The sequence below is a fragment of the Ovis canadensis genome, chromosome 1 (assembly GCF_042477335.2).
Source record: "Ovis canadensis isolate MfBH-ARS-UI-01 breed Bighorn chromosome 1, ARS-UI_OviCan_v2, whole genome shotgun sequence".
Lineage (NCBI taxonomy): Eukaryota > Metazoa > Chordata > Mammalia > Artiodactyla > Bovidae > Ovis > Ovis canadensis.
In genome coordinates this window covers 123,837,645-123,860,089 of record NC_091245.1, presented here as the reverse complement: position 1 = coordinate 123,860,089, position 22,445 = coordinate 123,837,645, and the positions used below count along the sequence as shown (strand labels likewise).

The 22,445-nt window shown below is 48.0% G+C and overlaps 2 protein-coding genes across 3 annotated transcripts; both read left to right on the top strand.

Annotated features, from left to right (window-relative positions):
• The first annotated feature begins 586 nt into the window (after positions 1-586).
• SMIM11 (small integral membrane protein 11) lies at positions 587-20,910 on the top strand. Of its 2 annotated transcripts, none has more exons than XM_069577900.1 (4): positions 587-662; positions 6,373-6,471; positions 12,156-12,333; positions 20,892-20,910. In XM_069577900.1, the coding sequence occupies exons 2-3, from the start codon at positions 6,460-6,462 to the stop codon at positions 12,318-12,320; spliced, it is 177 nt and encodes a 58-aa protein (XP_069434001.1). In that variant the 5' UTR covers positions 587-662; positions 6,373-6,459; the 3' UTR covers positions 12,321-12,333; positions 20,892-20,910. The 2 variants fall into 2 exon arrangements, with proteins under 2 accessions (XP_069434001.1, XP_069433992.1); XM_069577891.1 differs by lacking the exon at positions 20,892-20,910 and adding an exon at positions 14,769-14,950.
• Positions 17,599-18,617, top strand: C1H21orf140 (chromosome 1 C21orf140 homolog). Its single transcript, XM_069577870.1, has one exon. It carries the CDS (start codon positions 17,662-17,664, stop codon positions 18,415-18,417), a length of 756 nt encoding a protein of 251 aa, XP_069433971.1. The 5' UTR covers positions 17,599-17,661; the 3' UTR covers positions 18,418-18,617.
• Positions 20,911-22,445: the final 1,535 nt, after the last annotated feature.

The following is a 22,445-nucleotide window of genomic DNA, read 5'->3' as shown; positions in this document are numbered from 1 at the left end:
GGTCAGTGGAGAACAAGAACGTGGCCCCGCCCTCCCCCGGCGTGGACGAAAACACCTGGCCCACGCCCCGGAAGTTCGCCCCTGGCCCAGCCAAGTCTGTCCAGTGACCCATGTTGCGGCCGCACGAAGGCCGCCCGGGCCCATAGCGCGGATTCCAGAAGCGGGAAACTGTCTCCGCGGCCCGGGCCCACTGCGCCCCGGAGCCGCTTATCCGCCATAGCGGCGCAGGCTCCCTGCACCGGCGCGCGGAGCGGTGCATTTCGGGACGTGTAGTTTCCCCGTGAACTTCCCTGGTGGCTCAGATGGTATAGCGTCTGCCTACAGTGTGGAGACCTGGGTTCGATCCTTGGGTCAGGAAGACCCACTCCAGTACTCCTGCCTGGAAAATCTCATGGACGGAGGAGCGTAGTATGCTACAGTCCATAGGGTCGCAAAGGGTCGGACACGACTCAGCGACTTCACTTCAGTTTCCCCGCGGCATGGTGGGAACCGTGGTTTGTGTGCGCTCCCGCCTACCCACTATGGCGGCGCAGGCTCCCTGCGCAGGCTCATTGCGCCGGCGCGCGGAGCGGTGCATTTCGGGACGTGTAGTTTCCCCGCGGCATTGTGGGAGTGGTGGTTTGCGCGCGGTCCGGGAGCTGGATCCTCCGCGGCCTTGAGCTGTAAGTGGGCGGTGTCGGTGTCCGCAGGTTCCGGACCGAAATCCGGCTGCTCTTTTGGGGGCGCCCAGGCATCGCGTTCGCGCTTTCTCTCCTTGACGCTCTCCAGCGGGACCGCGGGGGTGCCAGCCACCACGGCCCACCCCCGCGGAGCGTCCGGCCTGGCTGGCTTGTCCAGGCACCCCAAAATGCACGGATCCAGTGGCAGGGGGTGGGAGGGGGGAGGCATGTGGAGGCTGGCACGCAGGCCGAAGAGAGGGACCCAGATGTGGTTCCAAGCGAGAGAGGTTTGGGGGCGAGCGAAAGTCCCAGACGCCCTGTTGTGTAGGTGGGGTAGCGGTGGTCGCCCTTGGCCCTCATCCTCGGGTCTGAGTGGGGCAAGTTTTGCCCCCAACCCCAGTGCGGAGGCTGGAGAGGACCTTTACCTGGCCCTCCAAGTCACGGAGGGGCAGAGGCCCAGTTCCTCGCCCTGGGAACCCCCGCAGACCCCGGCGTGGGGCTCAGAAGTCAGCCCAACTGATAAAACCCACTTCATCTGGAACTACAGCCGCCCCGCCGCCCCTCTACGCACTCATCACTACTTCAAATGATGGGGTGAAGGGTTGGGATAGAAAGAGGCTGGGAATGAGAGCAATTTCGGGAAATTCAGATTAAGGACACAGCGTAATGAATGGCTGGAGTGAAACACCAAGAGACGGACCGACCCTTGGATCTGTTAGGTGGAGCAAGAATGAAATTGTGGACTATACCTTGTTCATATTGCTATAATTAGCCTAATCAAGATAAGCCAGTAGTTTTTCTGTTTTCTTTAGGAGAAATCTAGCAAAGGAAAAATCAGGATATTTTGCAGTAATGGAAATAGAGCCATCTCTTTCTAAGCCACTGTTATCTTTGAGTTTAAAGCTAAGACTGGATAGTTCCAGGGGAAGTTTAAAACTTCCTGCACTTCGTAGATTTTATGTCTTTCAAAACGGTCCCCATCTGGTTGGCTTTTGTAGTTCAGCCCTCAGACACCAGCTGCCTCCTGGTTCTAAGATTGCATTGGGTGTACATATGGCAGCAGAGCACTAGCCTGCTGATATTTTTAGCTTTCTCAGTTGTTCTCACTTGCTGGAGTCCTGCAGGGAGCTGCAAAAATGGCTGAGTGGCAACCTGTAATTTAGCTAGTGGAGGTGATGGAATTCCAGTTGAGCTATTTCAAGTCCTGAAAGATGATGCTGTGAAAGTGCTGCACTCAATATGCCAGCAAATTTGGAAAACTCAGCAGTGGCCACAGGACTGCAAAAGGTCAGTTTTCATTCCAATCCCAAAGAAAGGCAATGCCAAAGAATGCTCAAACTACTGCACAATTGCACTCATCTCACATGCTAGCAAAGTAATGCTCAAAATTCTCCAAGCCAGGCTTCAGCAATATGTGAACCGTGAACTTCCTGATGTTCAAGCTGGTTTTAGAAAAGGCAGAGGAACCAGAGATCAGATTGCCAACATCTGCTGTATCATGGAAAAAGCAAGAGAGTTCCAGAAAAACATCTATTTCTGCTTTATTGACTATGCCAAAGCCTCTGACTGTGTGGATCACAATAAACTGTGGAAAATTCTGAAAGAGATGGGAATACCAGACCACCTGACCTGCCTCTTGAGAAACCTATATGCAGGTCAGGAAGCAACAGTTAGAACTGGACATGGAACAACAGACTGGTTCCAAATAGGAAAAGGAGTATGTCAAGGCTGTATATTGTCACCCTGCTTATTTAACTTCATGCAGAGTACATCATGAGAAACGCTGGGCTGGATGAAGCACAAGCTGAAATCAAGATTGCCGGGAGAAATATCAATAATCTCAGATATGCAGATGACACCACCCTTATGGCAGAAAGTGAAGAGGAACTAAAAAGCCTCTTGATGAAAGTGAAGTGGAGAGTGAAAAAGTTGGCTTAAAGCTCAACATTCAGAAAACTAAGATCATGGCATCTGGTCCCATCACTTCATGGCAAATCAATGGGGAAACAGTGTCAGACTTTATTTTGGGGGCTCCAAAATCCCTGCAGATGGTGATTGCAGCCGTGAAATTAAAAGATGCTTACTCCTTGGAAGGAAAGTTATGAGCAACCTAGATAGCATATTCAAAAGCAGAGACGTTACCAAGAAAGGTCCATCTAGTCAAGGCTATGGTTTTTCCAGTGGTCATGTATAGATGTGAGAGTTGGACTGTGAAGAAAGCTGAGTGCCGAAGAATTGATGCTTTTAAACTGTGGTGTTGGAGAAGACTCTTGAGAGTCCCTTGGACTGCAAGGATATCCAACCAGTCTATTCTAAAGGAGATCAGTCCTGGATGTTCTTTGGAAGGACTGATGCTGAAGCTGAAACTCCAATACTTTGGCCACCTCATGCAGAGAGTTGACTTATTGGAAAAGACTCTGATGCTGGGAGGGATTGGGGGCAGGAGGAGAAGGGGACGACAGAGGATGAGATGGCTGGATGGCATCACCAACTTGATGGACACGAGTCTGAGTGAACTCTGGGAGTTGGTGATGGACAAGGAGGCCTGGCGTGGTGCGATTCATGGGGTCGCAAAGAGTTGGACACGACTGAGTGACTGAACTGAACTAACTGGGGAAGAGTTTATCATTTGGAGGCAGTGGGTGGGAACGAGTTTGATTAATTTGCCTTCTCCTCCACCCTCAACACACTCCTTCCACTGCTTTGCAGATGGACTTTTAAACGTTTTTCTTTCCTGAAGAGATGGAATTTTGTCACTCTAGATACGACGGTGAGGCAGCTGCCAGTAATGTTTTTACAGTTAGATGCTGTGATGTCAAAGAGAATGTGACTTAGGAATTTCACAGTTGCAGCGCTGTTCTTTGGATTTTTAAAATGGTAACACTTTGGCTTGGAGAAGCTAATGGACTGCCCCCAGGTCAGATTCCTTGTCATTGGTGCCACCAAGCTTAGAGTACAGAGCTCCAGTTTTTCTGGTCATCCGGTGAGGTTCTTTATCCCATGCCCTGCTGTCTCATTTGCCCTGGCCACCACTTGCTTATGTTCTTCAGCTTACCATGTCCGTTACTGGAAAGACATTTATCAGAACAGTCATGGTTGGTATTTGTTTAGTGTTTTTCATATGCTGAGCCTGGTGCTTAATGTTTTTATAATCTAGTCTTTGAAGGAGAATTTACAGAGTAGGGAGCTGAGGTTTAGAGAGGCCCAGTGACTCATCCAAGATCATACTACTAGTAAACTTAGCACATGATTGCCAGAGGGCCAGACCACCAGGCATTCTTTTTACTTCCTCCTATAAGTTTTTTTGCACCTTTTTGTGGTCCTTGACCTTGCTAATTAATATCTAACTGACTTCACTGAGTAAGTCATTTGGTCTCAGAAAATGTGTGGGAAACAGCCAAACCTGTCTACTTATATATGTAGACAACTCAATAAAAATAGAGGTGAGAAAAATAAAGTTGATACAACCTTCAGTTCAGTCGCTCATTCATGTCCAACTCCTTGCGACCCCATGGACTGCAGCACGCAGGACTCCCTGTCCATCACCAACTCCTGGAGTTTACTCAAACTCATGTCCATTGAGTCGGTGATGCCATCCAACCATCTCATCCTCTGTCCTCCCCTTCTCCCGCCTTCAATCTTTTCCAGCATAGACATTTTAATTTACAACATGGATCATTCCTGAGATTATCAGAGATTGTTCAAAGTGAAAATTCCAGCAACAGGTTGTAACCTGTTGGGAACATATTTTTCCAGGGCGGTCAGAATCTACTGCTCCTTATAGACAAATCTTTTATACACGAAGGTAATGAGCACCTTCAGGCTTCCCTGGTGGCTTAGATGGTAAAGAATCCACCTGCAATGTGGGAGACCTGGGTTTGAACATTGGGTTGGGAAAATCTCCTGGAGGAGGGCATGACAACCCACTCTAGTGTTCTTGCCTGGAGAATCCCATGGACAGAAGAGACTGGTGGGTCGCAAAGAGTTGGACACTGAGTGCCTTAGCACATGAGTGCCTTCAATCATGGTCATCTCATTTAAACAGATTTATGGTGTAAATTCCTGTCGTGAGCTTATCTGACTTTGAAAAAGTCCTGGGGAAAGCTTGGCTATCTTGTGCCAGCTGCTTGCTTGTATTCGAGATACTATGACCTTGGATGTGAAGTTTAGATGCTTTTGTAAGTGAAAGTTTTCAAAAAAACATGTCTGAAGTTTATCTCATTTTCCCCATTCTAAAGGCCTGTGAATTTTTCTTAATCCTAATTGTAAGTCCATTTAAAGAAAGGTATCCCTGTGATTTTTAATGCAGAGCTCCTTGTCTCCATTAAGATCAGACTCTGGGGCCGGACTGGATGAGTTACAATCCCAGTCCCTACTGTGAGTGTGGACGTGCTGCTGTCACGTGAACTGGCACTAGTGGTGAGAACTCGCCTGCCAGTTCAGGAGACCTAAGAGGTGCAGGTTCAGTCTCTGGGTCAGGAAGGGCCCCTGGAGGAGGACGTGGCAACCCACCCCAGTGTTCTTGCTTGGAGAGTCCTGTGGACAGAGGAATCCGTGGGGCTGCACAGAGTTGGACATGACAGTGCACGTGTGCACGCACACACACGTACTCCAGAGTATAGACGATAAACTACACCTCTTGGGGCAGGTGTGAAGACGAGCTGAGTTATTGGCACGCAGTGCACTTTAGCGTGGCCGGGTACAGTAAAGTGAAGCTGTGATTCCTAATGCTGAAAGTCTCCGAATGGTAGAAGTAGAGGCCCCCAGAGCCCATGTAGTTGACACTCCCTGTCTTCATTTACAGATGGGATGGAGGCCTCCAGAGGGCAGTCACTTCCCAGAGTGTGTAGGCCCTCCATCTAGAGCTCAGGTCTTCTGACTCGTGGGGTATGTGTCCTGGTCTAAAATAGTGACGTGGGAGGCCTCAGAGCAAATCCTGTGTCCTGGCCGTATCCCTGCCTTGTCTCCTCCGCTTCACCTTCCCCTCCAGCTCCCTGACGTTTTAGAGGGAATTTTAAGGTCGGAATGACTTTCTTAATACCATTTTCCCCCATCCTTGATTCCCTTCCCACCAGATATTTTTGAAAACCAGTTTTAGCTTGAGGCTTTCCTGGTGTTCCAGCAGTTAAGAATTCATCTTTCAATGCAGGGTTCAGTCCTCGTCAGGGAACTAAGATTGCACATGCTATGTGGCAGCTAAGCCCACATACCTCTACTGCTGAGCCTGAGAGCCACAATAAAAGATCCCATATGCCACATCTAAAACCTGATGCAGCCAAATTTATAAGTAAATCAATAAATGAGCACTAAAGCAAAACAGTATTCCTTTAATTAATACTCACAGGACCCGAGACATAAAATGATACCCCCATCCACAGACCAGCTCTTGTTCAGGGCAGGAGGTGGGGAGAGGGTCAGATTAGGGCCTGGGCACCTTTGTCCACAGATGAATGGAGTGGGAGCACGCTTTCCCTTAGGAGCAGGGCCAACACCTTTGCTTGGCTGTGCTCCCTTCCCGGGTCAAGAGCAGCCAAGGAGATCGTTCTGCTCAGCAAGAGCTGAGGCTGTCTCGCTCGTTGGGGAGGACTAACCCTCTCCTCTGCAGAGCTTGCTGTCTTGGCTCGTGGGCCCTCTCTCCCCATCAGAGAAAAGCCTTCCTAAGGCGGTCTGTCTAGAAAACTCAAATTGACCTGTTTCTTCTCTTCCCCATCAGAACAGTGGGACCTGCCCCAACCGGGTTCCCTCTCCTCCTTGTCTGCGTGGCCCACACGACCAGGAGTGGAGCCCCAGTTGATCCAGCATGAACTGGAAGGTAAGAATATCATCAAACATTTATGGCTTGTGGGTTTTCTTTCTCCTGATTGTAAAAATTCAGAATAGTTCTGTAGAGATAAGTGGACTAAGAAAAAAAAAAGAAGAAAATGCAGGAATCATGATATATAATACTTTCAGTGAACACATAAATGTACATTTTTTTTCACCAGACTTTCGAAGGAAGGCCTTTTCTTTGGGGGGCTTCCCTGGTGGCTCAGAGGTTAAAGCGTCTGCCTGCAATACAGGAGACCTGGGTTCGATCCCTGGGTCAGGAAGATCCCCTGGAGAAGGAAATGGCAACCCACTCCAGTATTCTTGCCTGGAGAATCCCATGGACGGAGGAGCCTGGTGGTCTACAGTCCATGGAGTCGCAAAGAGTCGGACACGACTGAGTGACTTCACTTTCACTTTTCTTTGGGAGGAAGTTGACTGCCCTCAGATGTGCCTCACCTTGTTCGCAAAAACCACCCCTTCGAAGTTTCACCTATAATCTCACATTTTGGTTTCTTCAAAGTGGATGAAAAAGATTTTAAGAAGCAGTCAACATACAATATCCTTCCTGATTTTTACACTCTTCCTTAATCTTTCCCATTTGTGTTGCCAACAGTATTTTTTTTTTTTCTAATTCAAATTGAGTCTTTCAAAATAGACACCTTAGTTTTCATGGAAATAGCCTTTCTTTCCTGTGGTCATATTTCATGAGCGCCATGTTTAAATAGATTATCCATTATGACATCAAGTGCTACTTAAATATATTGACTGGCATAAACACAGCTGACCCCTGTAAAACCTTCAATACAGCTGGTGGAAGCAGAAGTTCAAGGGTAACCAAAGAGTGTCCTGTGAGCTGCAAGCCTGCAGAAGGCTGTGGGCCACAGTCAGCGGGTCTTATAGGGACAGGGGGGTGTCACATTATATCCTCTAAGGAAGTGGCGTGGGGTAGGTGCAGGGTGGCTACTAGGGCAGTCATGAAAATAGACGCTTTGAAAAGAATCAGATCAAGTCAAAATCATATGTCTTTTCACTATCCAGAGATGGCTGCTATTAATATTAACAATTTTGGTGTATTTTCTCCCCACATTTTTCATATATATGTGTGTAATGTGTATATCTCCAAACTTAGGATCTCATTATATGTATTTTTTCAGTTATCATAAGCATTTTCTGATTCAGAACAGCCACTGGCTTTCATCACAGGAAATGGAAAGATCTGGAAGCAGGATCAGGGAGTCAGGAGACTACAGTTCAGTTCAGTCACTCAGTCGTGTCCAACTCTTTGTGAGCCCATGAACTGCAGCACGCCAGGCCTCCCTGTCCATCACCAGCTCCCAGAGTTACTCAAACTCATGTCCATTGAGTCAGTGATGCCATCCAACGTCTCACCCTCTGTCATCCCCTTCTCCTCTCTTCAATCTTTCCCAGCATCAGGGTCTTTTCCAATGAGTCAGTTCTTCACATCAGGTAGCCAGAGTATTGGAGTTTCAGCTTCAGCATCAGTCCTTCCAATGAATATTCAGGACTGATTTCCTTTAGGATGGACTGGTTGGATCTCCTTGCAGTCCAAGGGACTCTCAAGAGTCTTCTCCAACACCACAGTTCAAAAGCATCTATTCTTCGGTGCTCAGCTTCGGACCCCCTTCTTCCCCAGCCCCATGGGGCCTAGAGGCCGCACAGTGGGGCTCTGGGGACTCTTCTCTAGGAGGAGCCTGGCCAAGGTTCAGGAGGTGGAGTGAAGACACTCTGAGGGCTTAGAGATGTAGGAACGCGCGTGTCACACATGTCGGGTGTTCCAGAGCTGCCCATAGAATGGCCAGGAAGGAAAGACAGGGGGATGAGAGCACGTGGGGCGATGGGGGCGAGGCGCAGCATGGGCTGAGACGTAGTGAAGGGTTTGTAGCATGGGCAGAGGCTGAAGCGAGTAGTTGGTGACGGGGCAGCAGCTGGTACAGAGGCCGCATCAGCAAGGGCCAGCATGTGTGCTTGGTGCTCCGAGGCCAGAGCGTGTCTCACAACCACCTCGACAAGTTAAAATATGAATTGCGGGGAGTTTGATCGCATTGGCCTGGGGGTGAACGAGTTCCTGGGTGGTGCTGATGTATCCCGGTGAGCCATTGCACAGAGAAGGCTTTCTTTTTAGTTGTGCAGTGACAGCAACCCACTTGACTGCCCAGGCCAACCTGACTTGGCACAGGAGTCCTTTCCTGTGTCAGGAACACAGTTTTATACAGAAAACTGTACAAAAACCGCCTGTACCTTCGTGACCTTCGGGCAGACACACAGCTCCAGGGCTACCAGGGAGCCCTTCCAGGTAGTGTCTGAAAGGAATGGCCTTCTGCCCAAACTGCAGTGACCCCCTCTGCAGGAGATTAAAGGACTGTGGGACCCCCAATACATCCTGTGCTTCCCTGTCTACCTCCATCAGCCTGTGGCCATGAGCAGCAGTCAGCAACAGCAAGCACCCAGTGCCTTAGTACCTCAGCATCTGGGGGTATTGAAAATGTCAGTCATCGCGGGACTTCCCTGGTGGTCTGGTGGTTAAGACTCTGAGCTCCCAACACAGGGGGCAGGGGTTTGATCACTGGTCAGGGACCTAAGATTCCATATGCCGCAGGGCGTGGCCAAGAATTAATTTTAAAAGGCAGTCATTCTCATTACATGAGTATCGGCGTTTATTTAAAAAACTGATACAGAGCTAGACCACCCAACTATGTTTTCTTGATTCACTTCCCTGAAGGTTTGGGAGTTAATCTGAGGGTTTTGTTAGAAGGGAAATCAAAGGAAGATATTTCATAGGACTAAAAACTAAGATCATGGCATCCGGTCTCATCACTTTATGGCAAACAGATGGGGAAACAGTGGCTGACTTTATTTTTCTGGGCTCCAAAATCACGGCAGATGGTGCTTGCAGCTATGAAATTAAAAGACGCTTACTCCTTGGAAGGAAAGTTATGACCAACCTAGACAACATATTAAAAAGCTTCCAGTGGTCATGTATGTATGTGAGAGTTGAACTATAAAGAAAGCTGAGAGCTGAAGAATTGATGCTTTTGAATTGTGATGTTGGAGAAGACTCTTGAGAGTCCCTTGGACTGCAAGCAGATCCAACCAGTCAATCCTAAAGGGAATCAGTCCTGAATATTCATTGGAAGGACTGATGCTGAAGCTGAAACTCCAATACTCTGGCCACCTGATGTGAAGAGTTGACTCACTGGAAAAGACCCTGATGCTGGGAAAGATTGAGGGCAGGGGGAGAAGGGGATGACAAAGGATTAGATAGTTGGATGGCATCACTGACTTGATGGACATGAGTGGGTGAACTCCGGGAGTTGATGATGGACAGGGAGGCCTGGTGTGCTGCAGTTCATGGGGTTGCAAAGAATTGGACACGGCTGAGCAACTGAACTGAACTGAACTGAACTGAGAGATCTTGCACACCTGCCTGAAAGAGTTGCAGGAACCGTGGCCCTGAAAGTTTTCGCTTTAGCCTGTGTGGTGTCCTTGACTCCCACTGCACTGCCCACTCTCAGTCCCAAACTTCCACTTCCTCCCCACAGCCTTTAAAAAGAAAGTAAATACCAAAACCACTTCCCTGGGTTTGTTTGTTGACATGCTTCTATTTCAGTGGGTTTCTAGCTTCTGATTTCGATGTACATCCTGTCGCTGCTAGAGCTTAGTTTTGGGTGTAGATCTTGGAGAACAATGAGCTGGGCTTTCCCGGGTGGCGCTAGTGGTCAAGAACTTGCCTGCCAGTGCAGGAGACCCAAGAGATGCAGGTTCGATCCCTGGGTCTGGAAGATTATCCTGGAGGAGGGCATGGCAGCCCACTCCAGGATTCTTGCCTAGAGAATCCCATGACCAGAGGAGCCTGGCAGGCTACAGTCCATGGGGTCGCAAAGAGTTCGACACGACTGAAGCGACTCAGCACTCAGGCATGAACTGTGGGCTGTGATAGGGGTCTGATTATGACAGGACTCTAGGGGCTCATCCATAGGGATGGAGAGAATTGGGAGGGAGTGACTTGCCAGTGTCTAGGGCTAACTAGGGCTCAGCCTGGAACAGTCCCAGTGAACATAAAATGAAGTTTATATCTCCAAACTGGTGATTTTTGTCTCCAAGGAGGTAAAAGTTAGCATCTTTTCTTTCTTAGCTGGCTTATGAATGTAGAGCCAAGCCTCACCTCTAAGATGTGACCCTTCAAGAAATTAGATGAATTAGATGAGTTGGAGGGTTGTTGGGGGAAGTCAGGGAGATTAGCCATAGGTCTGAGGCAGGGAGGGCCTGGACACCAAGTCAGTGTTCGAAACAGGTTGCATTCGTCAGGGTCTTTTATACTGTTTGCCAGAGTGAGCTTTCTGAAGTGTATAGGTTATGCTTATTCTTTACTGATTAACCCAATTCTGTAGTTGAAAACTATTATCTAGTTACTCAGAGTGTTCTTGGGACATAACTTATTGATGTCAGTTAATTCCACTTCATTGAAATCAAGAGTCAGTGGGAAGACGGCTGGCATAGGTGTCAGAGTGTTTGGTTCCAACTCTCGCTCCTCCTGAATTAGCCATGTGATGTGGGGGCTTGCCACCGGCCCTGAGCTTTACTCTCCTCCTTTGTAGAACAAGGTGTAGACCCAGTCCTTGTTCAGATCCTTTCACAGCCCTCCACATCTGGAGCGGACTGTTCTCGGCTGAAGTTTTCATTAACCCGTTTCAGATCAGCTTTAGTTAAACCATCAGAGGGAGGGACAAATGCAGTCTCCCTGGAAGGGTCTCCTTGTCCCAGAGCAGCATAGAGTTAAGTGATGCCTGGCATTTCACTTAAGGCATAGCTTTTTACTTTATCTGGGAAAGAATTTTTAATCACACACAAAAAGCTCATAATTATTATTCAGGTCCTACTAATCGTGTTTCCCAAACTAGTATACTATTTGCCTTGAGATACTTGTGATATATAGAATTTCATAATAAAGCCTGCTCATGCACAAAGTGAGTAATTCCAATCCCCTAGTTATTCCCCAGTTCTCATTTTAGCCAGTGGGTTAAAACTTCCGTCCAACAAAAGAATTACAGGAACAGTGAATTAAGTAGCTAAGCTTTAACATTTTAAGTTTTACTTTATTTTGCAGTAAAGTCTTACTGTATTTTACTTGTATATTTATTTTACCTTCAAATACCAGTGCTAACGCATAGCTGGAACCAAGAGCCAATCATCGCATCCCATAAGGGTGGAGATTCAGAAGGAAGATTTGGTCCAGCCTCCCTTTGCAGGTGAAGAGGCAGAAGCTGGGGAAAGTCAAGTGACCAGTGCGGGTCGCACGTGCTGTGCGTGGGTCAGTGAGTGGCCCGAGCGGGGCTGTGCCCAGTCCCCTGGCTCCAGCTGCTCACTGCAGACCGTGCCGCTGCCTCAGGCACAGGGGCTGAGGGGTAAAGTGCATGGTCAGGTTGTGAGAGAGCACAGCCATGGCATCTGTGAAGCCGGCAGCCAGGGGGTGGTGGAGGGCACCTGAAACCAGGCTGCCTGCAACCTGGAACCAGGCCCTCATCTCTCCTGCGTCCGGGAGGCCCCCCACCCAGCCTAGTGCCCAGTGCTTAACAAGGTGCACAGGAGATGTGTGCTGAGTGAAGCGATGTGAAAGAAAATTCCTTATCCATGATCGAATGTCTCCACGAGTTTTTTATCTTCTTTAAGGTGCTTGAACACTTCCCCCTGCTGCTGTATATCTTGGCGGCGAAAACACTCATCCTCTGCCTGGCGTTTGCCGGAGTCAAAGTCTACCAGAGAAAACGATTGGAAGCAAAGCAGCAAAAGGTGGAAGCTGAGAAGAGGAAGCAGGCGGAGAAGAAGGAGAGCTAAAGGGGAGTGAAAGGTATGGGCTTTGCCGACTGCACCGTGGGTTAGGGCGGGCCTGCCGCCGGATGTGACTCTGGGAGGGCGCAGGGCCCCACCTGCCCTGGGAGGTTGAGCAGCCCTGTGTCAGGCCCAAGTGCAGGTCCTGACCTTTGAGCCCCATCTGCTTGGGAGCCCCGGGGGATGGACAAGTTCTCGTCTCTGCTCCGAGCCTGCAACAGTTCTCCCTTCACAGGAGCAGGGATGTTTGACAGGATTTGGGTCACAGAACTCTTGATACTTTCAGGAAAGTTGTGGACCTCCCTGGAGAAGCTCACATACTAGAAACACCTAAATTGGACCTAACATTGCAGATAGGGATGGGGAGGACGTGGGATCGCAGGTCACGTAAAACCCCTACCTGTACCTAAGATTAAGAAACCCTGCTGACCTCAAAATGATTCGGCATGAAGTCCTTTTCCACGCGTCCTCACCCAGGTCACGTGTCCCCCGCTGCTGCCCCTCCCCACGCTCCTGCAGACCACCTTGACCACGGTAGATTCTCTTGGCCTTTGCTGGTTAGTCCCCTGGCCCAGAACGCCTTCCTTATGACCACTCCATCAGCACAAAATCTTCCTCATTGCTATAGTCTGGTGCCTGTCTCAGAGCTCATCTGTGTATGTGTGTGCACGTGCGCACTCAGTGTCCAACTCTGTGACCCCCACCATGCTTCTCTGTCTCTGGGATTCTTTAGGCAAGAATCCTGGAGTGGGTTGCTATTTCCTACTCCAGGGGATCTTCCAGACCCAAGGATGAAACCCAGGTCTCCTGCATTGGCAGGCAGATTCTTTACCACTGAGCCATCTGGGAGCTGTCCCGTAGCACAGGGGCTGCCCAGAATGTGTTTGTTTTTAAGGCACCAGGAGGAAGTTATTCACCCCTCCAGCTTACACGTTGGGCTAATGACAGTCAACAGGTTCCTTCATTCTCCTGTGCTCACCCAATTTCATCGCTTCTCAAGTTGAGGTCTGTGCTTTTCTCTAAAAAATGAGAGGACTCACATGTGGTAGCAGGGAATCCTAGATCAGTGGTTTCCAAAGTTGATTAATGATCAGGACTTGCCTGGGTTCTTTGTTACAAGGCAGATTCCCAGGGTCCAGCCTCAGAGCCACTCCGTTACATCTGTGGCTGGATCTGGGCACCCGTTATTTAGAAAACCTCTCAGGTGATTCTTCCACTGTCTTCTCAGCAGCTGGGTTTGGTGACCTCCAGAAGCCCTGTTAACACTGAGATGGGCTTCTGTAGAGATGATTTCTTTTACAGAACTCACAGCTTTTTCATTAATAATAATTGCAGTATGTCTCGAATGATTGTTCTGTGCTGAGCATTTTCCTGAGCATTTCACAGACAGCCATGTTACTGACCGCTCCTGGCAGCCCTGTGTGGTCCGTTCAGACTGAACACGGTCAAGGACAGATAAGCAGAATTGAACCCAGGTCAGACATCCAACCGCAGGGCCTCACCCCTGGCTGCACTGTGTCCTAATCTCAGGATGGAGCCGTGGGAAACACTGGGCTCCTGGTCCTCCCCCCAGGATAGGGGACAGTCCTCTCATCGCCCACTGCTCCCTGGGCCTTGGCGAGCTGTACACGTTACAGGCAAAGGAAGTTACTGTTATTAAACCTTGCCTTCTGGAAAAAAAAAAAAACATTTTTATTGACTGAAATTTAGGAGCAGGCACTAGAGTGGGGGTGGGGGGCTGGGGTGGGGCAGCGGGGTGCTTCCCAGGTGGTGCAAGTGATAAAGAACCCACCTGCCAGTGCAGGAGACATCAGAATCATGGGTTCGATCCCTGGGTCAGGAAGATCCCGTGGAGGAGAGCATGGCAACTCACTCCAGTGTTCTTGCCTGGAGAATCCCCCTGAACAGAGGAGCTTGGCGGGCTACAGTCCATGGGGTCACAAAGAGTCGGGCACCACTGAAGCAACCTAGCACACACTGGAGCAGGGAAACGGGGGGTACTTGGAAATTAAAAAAGGTGAGGGAAGGCAGTTTCCATTGAAATGTTGCCTGGATTTCTAATCCAGACAGAGTCATCATTTTGTGTGTTAACTGCAGAGAGGAAGCAGAGATTAGATGTGAGATCACAGGTACGTCTTCCCTTCCCCAAATGTCCATGGCAGTCCAGTGTGAAGGAGAGATGCCTGGCTTGCCCACCCAGCCCCGAACTGACCAGGGGGTTACCCTCCGGTTACCCTCCCAGGCTGGGGGCTTATCGATGCTTAGCCCAGAGCCTTGTTTTCCACCAAAGGGATTTTTAGATGAAAAGAAATTGTGATGCTAAAAACACATTCATCAATAAACAAGCTTCTGCGGTTTCTGTTTCAGTTTAAGTAGCTGAGCATAAACGTAGATGCTGAGCAAGTAAAACATTCACAGTTATTCTGCCAGACAGTCTTTGGTTTTCCTTTCTAGATCTTGTGGTGTAAATGTCAGCTCGAGTGGACTCCAGCTGAGAAGAAAGTCTTAATCATTGAACGATATGTCAGAAGACAAACGCACAGCCTCTAGCCTAACTGAAAATGATGTGAATTTTTATATGCTTTTAGAAGAACCAGTATTTTGTTTGCTAAAATAAAATAACCTTTGTAGAATAAGCCAGAGTACATGTGTGCCTGTCTCTCTCCCTCCCCCTAGCTCTCTGTGTAGTCAGAAGAGGAGGGATTTTTGCGTTTCCAGCATTCCCTCGCCGTGGGCGCCAGAGCAGAGGTGCCCCTCTGTAGAGGCCTGGGCTGCAGGCGGCCCTGTCCCCCAGCCCCCGTCCTTCTCGTCTGCTCCCTGGCGCATCCGCTCCTGTCTCGTCTTTGGCTCCTCCTCCCAGCACTGGCCCTTTCTCGTGTTTGCATCCTTGGGGTGGAGGGAGGCCGTTCACCCCTTCAGCAGCATTGGCACCTCTGCTGAGCCTATGAGGTCCTTGCAGGAAGGAGCTGGGGTGAGACCCACCTGCCAGGGTGGGTACCAAGTCTAGGAAGAAGTCAGGCTGCCAAATCCCTTTGCGAAGAAGAAAGGGGGGCCCAGGTGTGCTTTGTCCTTTTCCCACCAGTTTGCTTGTTGGGATTTGGTGGCATGAGATGAAGGACAGGATGCCAAGAAGACTTTCAGATTTGAGATAGTGGGGCCCATAAGTATTTTTCTCTGCATCTAACAGATTGAGGTCTCTACTAAAAAGTTCCTGTTTCTTCACTTCTCTCAAGATAACGGAGAGGATGGGGAATGAGGAAATAGTAACCAAAGCCACAGATACGGTGGAATATTTGATCTCATTGCTGGCAGCCACGTGGGCAATTTGCAAGAGTGCCTATTAGTAGACACTCACCCCGACCCCCATGCCACCCTGGCCCAGATTGGTGGAACTTGGATTTTTAAGCATGAGGGATAAAAGGAATTACATTTTTCTTACATTTTGCTATGAGTGCTGGATGCTCCTTATCACAACTTAGAAACAAAATTTATAGAGAATCAAAGTTTTAAATGGCTTCCCAGTTGGTCAGTGGTAAAGAGTTCACCTACCTATGCAGGAGACACGAGTTTGATCCCTGGGTTTGGAGAAGGAAATGACAACCCACTCCAGTATTCTTGCCACGGACAGCGGAGCCTGGCAGGCAACATTTCATGGGGTCACAAAGAGTCAGACATGGCTGAGCGACTGAACACACAACACAAGGTTTTAAATATGGGAGATTTTGACTCTATAAGCTACAAATGCCAAAATAATCAGAGGGGGGCTTTCCCTCGACATTTCATGGAGAATCTATGCCTACCTAGTTCAGGTTTATTTTAAACACAGGTGATTGCCTAGATTTTGGGGTTTAAACCTCAGTTTTGGAAATTGTGGAACATTTTGCCATCTTGAAAAATTGGGTAGCAGATGACCTAAGAATTGGAATAAACCACTGACCATGCCCATGGGTTTTCTGTAAACCGTTGGGGGTTTAACTTCTGTCTGATACTCTCTTCTGCCACTGCTGCTGCTAAGTCACTTCAGTCGTGTCCGTCTCTGTGTGACCCCATAGATGGCAGCTCACCAGGAGAAGATAATTAATCACTGTTCTGTCGCTAAGTCGTGTCTGACTCTGCAGCCCCATGGATTGCAGCCCTCCAAGCCTCCCTGTCCTTCACTGTTTCCTGGAGATTGCTCAGATTCATGTCCATTGAGTCAGTGATGCCATCTAACCATCTCATCCTCTATTGTCTCCTCCTCCTGTCCTCAATCTTTCACAGCATCAGGGTCTTTTCCAATGAGTTGGCTCTTTGCATCAGGGGCCAGAGTATTGGAGTTTCAGCTTTAGCATCAGTCCTTCCAATGAATATTCAGGGTTGATTTCCTTTAGGATTGACTGGTTTGATCTTGCAATCCAAGGGACTCTCAAGAGTCTTCTCCAACACCACAGTTCAAAAGCATCAATGCTTCGGCACTCAGCTTTCTTTTTGGTTCAACTCTCACATCCATGTGTGACTACTGGAAAAGCTATAGCTTTGACTATGGGGACCTTTGTGGGCAAAGTAATGTCTCTGCTATTTACATGGACAGAAACCATATGCGTGTTCAGGCCTTACTAGACGTGTCATGACTGTGCCACTGGGAGCTGGCACAGTGCCTGCTACATAGTAGGTGCTCAGAATGGGTGAACGAATAAATAAAAATATGACCCTCATGACCCACGTGGAAATGAGTCAGGAACTTGGCTCATCACTGTTAACAGGTTGCTGTCAGGGACTGAACTATGTCTCCCCCAAATCTCTTGTTGAAGCCCTGACTCCCAGCACCTCAGAATGTGACTATATTTGGAGATAGGGTCTTTAAAGAGGTGATTAAGGTAAAATGATGTTCAAGGGATGGACCCTAATCCCAAAGAACTGGTGACCTTATAAGGAGAGGAGATTAGGACAGAGACAGGTGGAAAGTCCAAATAAGAACACAACAAGAAGGTGTCCATGTGCAAGCCAAGGAGAAAGGTCTCAGGTGAAACCAGACCTGCTGATACCTTGATCTTGAATTTCCAGCCTTCAGAACTGCAAAAAAATTAATTTCAGCTATTTTGTTATGCAACCTTAGCAAACTAACACAACCGTGAGTCTCCCTCCAGACCTACTGCAGATGTGATGTACCGTCGTGGATGGCTAGCAGTTCCCATTCCCGTATCATAGAAGCCAGACAGGAATTATTCTCATTGTGTTCCATGATGCTTTAAAATCCCAAGTGTATCCATGGGACCAGCTCAGCTGTAAGAAAGCCCTTTATGAGGTCATCATCCTTCTCTGGCCAGAGGGAGACAGGCAAGTTTTGAAAAACACTTGAAGACCTCCCATGCCTCACTTTGCAAAACCTCTTTTGAGAAACATCATTACCAGAAATCTATTCAATAGCATCAAGAAGAAGCAATGTCTCCAGTATTTGCAAACACTGAGAACACTGCAATACGATGGGTTTACAACAGTATATTTTGGGGAAACTGATATCCCTGAGAGTCTTGTAACTGGGGAAGATTTTAGTGATGGTTATTACATGCCAACTCCAACCTGGTGTGTTGTGCACGCTGGTGGTAGTCAAGGATGGGTGCCGTGGAAATATCGAATGTTCCTAAGGGATGAGTTATGCATCAAACAGGAAGACAACCTCTTCTTTGAGTTCTGTGATGTGGTAAAGAAGGCCTATGGCAAGTGCGCCGTTGTGGTCAAAGAGAGAAGGCGGCAGGACGAGACGAGGCCGAAGGAGGGCAAAGAGACTGAGGCCCAGGCCCATGTCCCCTCGGTGGTCAACTTAACAAGTGTCACATGTTGTCCTGAGGTAGCCAAGTCCTATGGCCATAAACTACTCACTCTGCCTTCTCCTTACAATTACCTGAACCCTTTAGACTCAGCCTGGTCTTCTCTGAAATGGTTCATCATCAATAACAGGAAGGAGTTTTGTCTGCAGTCTGTGGATGGTGCCTATTCTTACCAGTATCTACTCTTCAGTGATTTAATCAGCAAAGGAGTTGAAAGGATAAACCTTAGCAAATGGAGGACAATAACTAACAAAGTACGGAGATGGGAAAATTACTATCTTGGTAAATTTTCTTAAGGGTGGTAATCCCTCCAACCCATGGTAGGACGGCGCTGTGGGCATGATCTTTACTGCTTCTGTTGGCCTTGATTCTGGACCACTGTGGCCAAAGACACTCTAATAATGACCTCATAGGGATCCTATGAGAACTGAGGTTCTTACGGGCTTTGGTAAAGCGCTTATGGGTTGCTGAGGGGTTTCATTAAATCTTGTTGGTAAATTAGTAATCTTGACTCTCATTCTTGTCAAGGCCGCTTTGAGGGCTATTATGTCCATGGAGGGATTCAGGTTAACCCAGTCCAAAGGAGCCTGGTGATGAGTTGAGGTGAACAGAGCTAAAGGTTGTATGGTCAAAATTTAGGTCTGGGAGAAAAAGAGAACTGAGTGTGTGGTCACAGAAAGTTGAAATTAACTAGTGTGCCTACCGGTTTCAGTGCACCAGAGTAATCCATGGGGAGGCAGTTTGCCATCGACAGCTGAGGTCTGGGTGGGGCTGAACTGGTTTTTTCCTTCCATTGCTTGAAAGCAAGGAGGCAGAGGGCTGAGCAAGAGACACCCAAGGAAGTGAAATCCCAGCAGATCCTCCAAGGCAGCTTGGTGGTCCCCATAAGAAAACTGGGAAGCTGTGGCAGTAGTTGGTTCAAGTAGGACTTGGTGGCAACCAGATGACATAAACAAGAGTGTCTACGGCACCTACTTATCCAATTCATCTCATATTCCAACTGCAAGAGTCCCAACAGTTCAGTTCAGTTCAGTCACTCAGTCATGTTCAACTCTTTGCCACCCCATGGACTGCATGAATTTACTCAAACTCATGTCCGTTGAGTCAGTGATGCCATCCAACCATCTCATCCTCTGTCATCCCCTTGTCTTCCCACCTTCAATCTTTCCCAGCATCAGAGTCTTTTCCAATGAGTCAACTCTTCGCATGAGGTGGCCAAAGTACTGGAGCTTCAGCTTCAGCATCATTCCTTCCAAAGAAATCCCAGGGCTGATCTCCTTCAGAATGGACTGGTTGGATCTCCTTGCAGTCCCAGGGACTCTCAAGAGTCTTCTCCAACACCACAGTTCAAAAGCATCAATTCTTCGGCGCTCATCCTTCTTCACAGTCCAACTCTCACATCCATACATGACCATAGGAAAGCATCTTTTAATTTCATGGCTGCAGTAACCATCTGCAGAATCCCAAAAGGAGGTCATTAGAGCATCATGCATTTGCATCTTCGGACCCTGGTTGCTGAGCCACCTGTGGTTGATACAACAGCATCCTATTCAAGTTTGGAGCTGCTGTTGATGGTAGTTGTAAGTATTAGTAGTGGCATTTTTCATTTTTATAGAAAAACACCTGCCTCCTATTAAATATATCACAAAACTCACTCTTGTTTATGTATGTTCAAGCATTAATTTTACAATTGAAGTGATTATGCTAGGGTATGTTGAAAATAACATCTGAAAATTGCTACCCAACTCCCAACAGATTTGCCTATACGTCAGATGGTGAGACTAGCTTTCTGCTAGCCAATATAAAAGTGACAAATGTCTCCACTAATCCTTACAACTACCATCAACAGCAGCCCCAAACTTGAATATTTGCTTGTTGCCCTGCCCTATTCACTTCCTAAAAGTCTTTGGATTATGCAGAAACATTCTGTCAGAAAAGAGATGTTCAGTGATTTTCAGCAACTAAGTGGTGGACACCTATAGCATTTTGTTTTCATGCAGTTTATCTGGGGATGAATTTCACCCAGCACTGCCAGTCACTTGGAACCAGACAGTCTCAGCTGCACCTCCAACTTTACAGCGTACTGTGCTGTATGAGTTTCTTGTGACAGCTGTAACAAATGACTACACACTTGTTAGATTAAACAAACAAAAACTTATTCTCTCCCCGTTCTAGAGGCCTGATGTCTGAAATCAGTTCCACTGAGTCAACACTGAGTTGTAAGCAAGGCCACCACCCCTCCACAGGCTCTAGGGGAGAATACATTTCTTGCCTCTTTCAGCTGCTGACGGCTGCCAGCGTTCCTTGACTTGTGGCCGCATCACTCCAGACTCAGCTTTGGTGGTCACATGACTTTCTCCTCTTCTGTGTCAAATCTTCCTTTGTTTCCCTCTTTCCCCCCCCCCCCCCTTGAGGACAAGTAATAGGACTCAGACCTGCTTGGTGACTTCAGTGTCAGGGGCCTGAGTGTGGGGATGTTGAATGCCCCCACATCACAGTTTTCTCACACCTGTCCAGAGTTCCGTATTGACAAGCACTAAGAGCTACACAGACTTACCTCCTTTCATCCTCACAACAGCTGGCGATGTAGGAATTGCCATTATCTCCATTTCTCAGAAGGGTAAACTGAAGCACAGAAATATACATAACTCGTTCCAGTGTGGAGGAGCTGAGTTTCAAATCCAGAGTTCCTGGTTAAGAGTCGTTATTCACACAGCCCCTCCACCAATGAGCATTCATTCATTCTCATAACAATCCCTCCCTTTTACAGATGGGGAAACTGAGACCTTGAGCAGACACTTGGATCAGTCAGATTCTAAAGCCTACGTGTCCAGCTGCATGCTTGGCTTGGTTAATGAAGCCCACCTTTTCTTTCTCACCGCACAATTCACAAGGCATAAGGCTCACCTCTGACATCAGACAGGCATCAACCAACAAAAGAACTGCCTCCAACTGGACACCACAGTGAAATGTATTTCAGCACACAATTGAGCCAGAGGAGATGCCTTTTCAAGACACATGATTTTACAGTGAGAAAAAAAAATAAAGAGGAGATTTTAAGTTATCAAATGAACGAGATAGACCAACAGGAGTTGTTTTTCTTTGAAAGCCAAAATGATCGAGTAAAGTCAGATTAGGACTGTATTCCTTTGAGGATTTGTTCAGTCATTAGGAAAACAAGAAGGGGAAAGAGAACGTTGGTGTAACTGGAGATCAAAGGGCCACTGTCAATGTGCTGTTGGGGTATGTAACATCACACTCGTCATTAAGCAATGCTGCTTTATGCCCAGCGTGGGAACTCCAAGCAGAAGAGAATGGGAAGCGCACTGGGCTTTAGGAATCAGATGGACCTCGGTAGAAGCTCAAGTTTCCAGCTTGTTAACTAGGAGATTTTGGACAAGTTACTTTACTTCCCTGAGGCTCAGTTAACTCATTTGTAAACTAGAGTTAAGGGCTTTAAATGCTTAGCACAAGCCATGCCACTACCTCAAGAATTCCCATTATTACAGTACAGGCTGGGGTTCCAGAAACACATCCACAGTTAGACCTACTGTCGATGACCTCATTTCCTTTTCACTCTTTTAGGAAAAGTCTTGCTGCTTTTTATCATTTGGTTGTAATAAGGGTAGACACAGCCATCTTAAGATACTTTGATCAAAGGAAATGATGCTCACGGGCATTTCTTTTTAGACCATCTGTGATAGGTTAGGGAAATAAGGATGATAAAGTTTCTCCTGGTGGGGTGGACCAGAAGGGATGGTGAGGATAGCCTGGAATCTTTTGCGGCGGGGCAGCGCTTGTATGAAATAAACAGTGGGTGTGAAGACACAGCGGCCCTGGGTGTGTGGACACGTCCCCTGGAGGAGACTGTGATGTTGGTGGCACTGATTCCTTCCGAGAGCTTGGCTGATGGACCCTCTTGTCCTGTTTGGTCCTCACCAGCACTAACAACCACGTCGCCACTCCCTTTCCACAGGCCGGAGTGCTTACCCCCACACACCCCCCACTCTAGGAGGTGAGATGTTGGAAAATGGCCCTGTCCTGGGATGAGCCAGAAGTAAATAGGAACACAGAGCCAGATGCCTCCTGGCTCTGGCTTTGACCACTCAAGGAAGGTCCAGGCTCAGCTGGGTTGATGGAGCCCACACCTGGCCAATCAAGGGACCAAGCTGCACCCCCCACCCCAGGCAGTACAAACTCCTTCCATCTGTGACTGTTTAACAGAACATTTTTACATACTTGACCTCTTTCAGTTTAGACAACCACCCTGTATACAGGCAGGGCAGTGATCTTGAAGCTCATTTTACAAATGAAGATGAGGCCA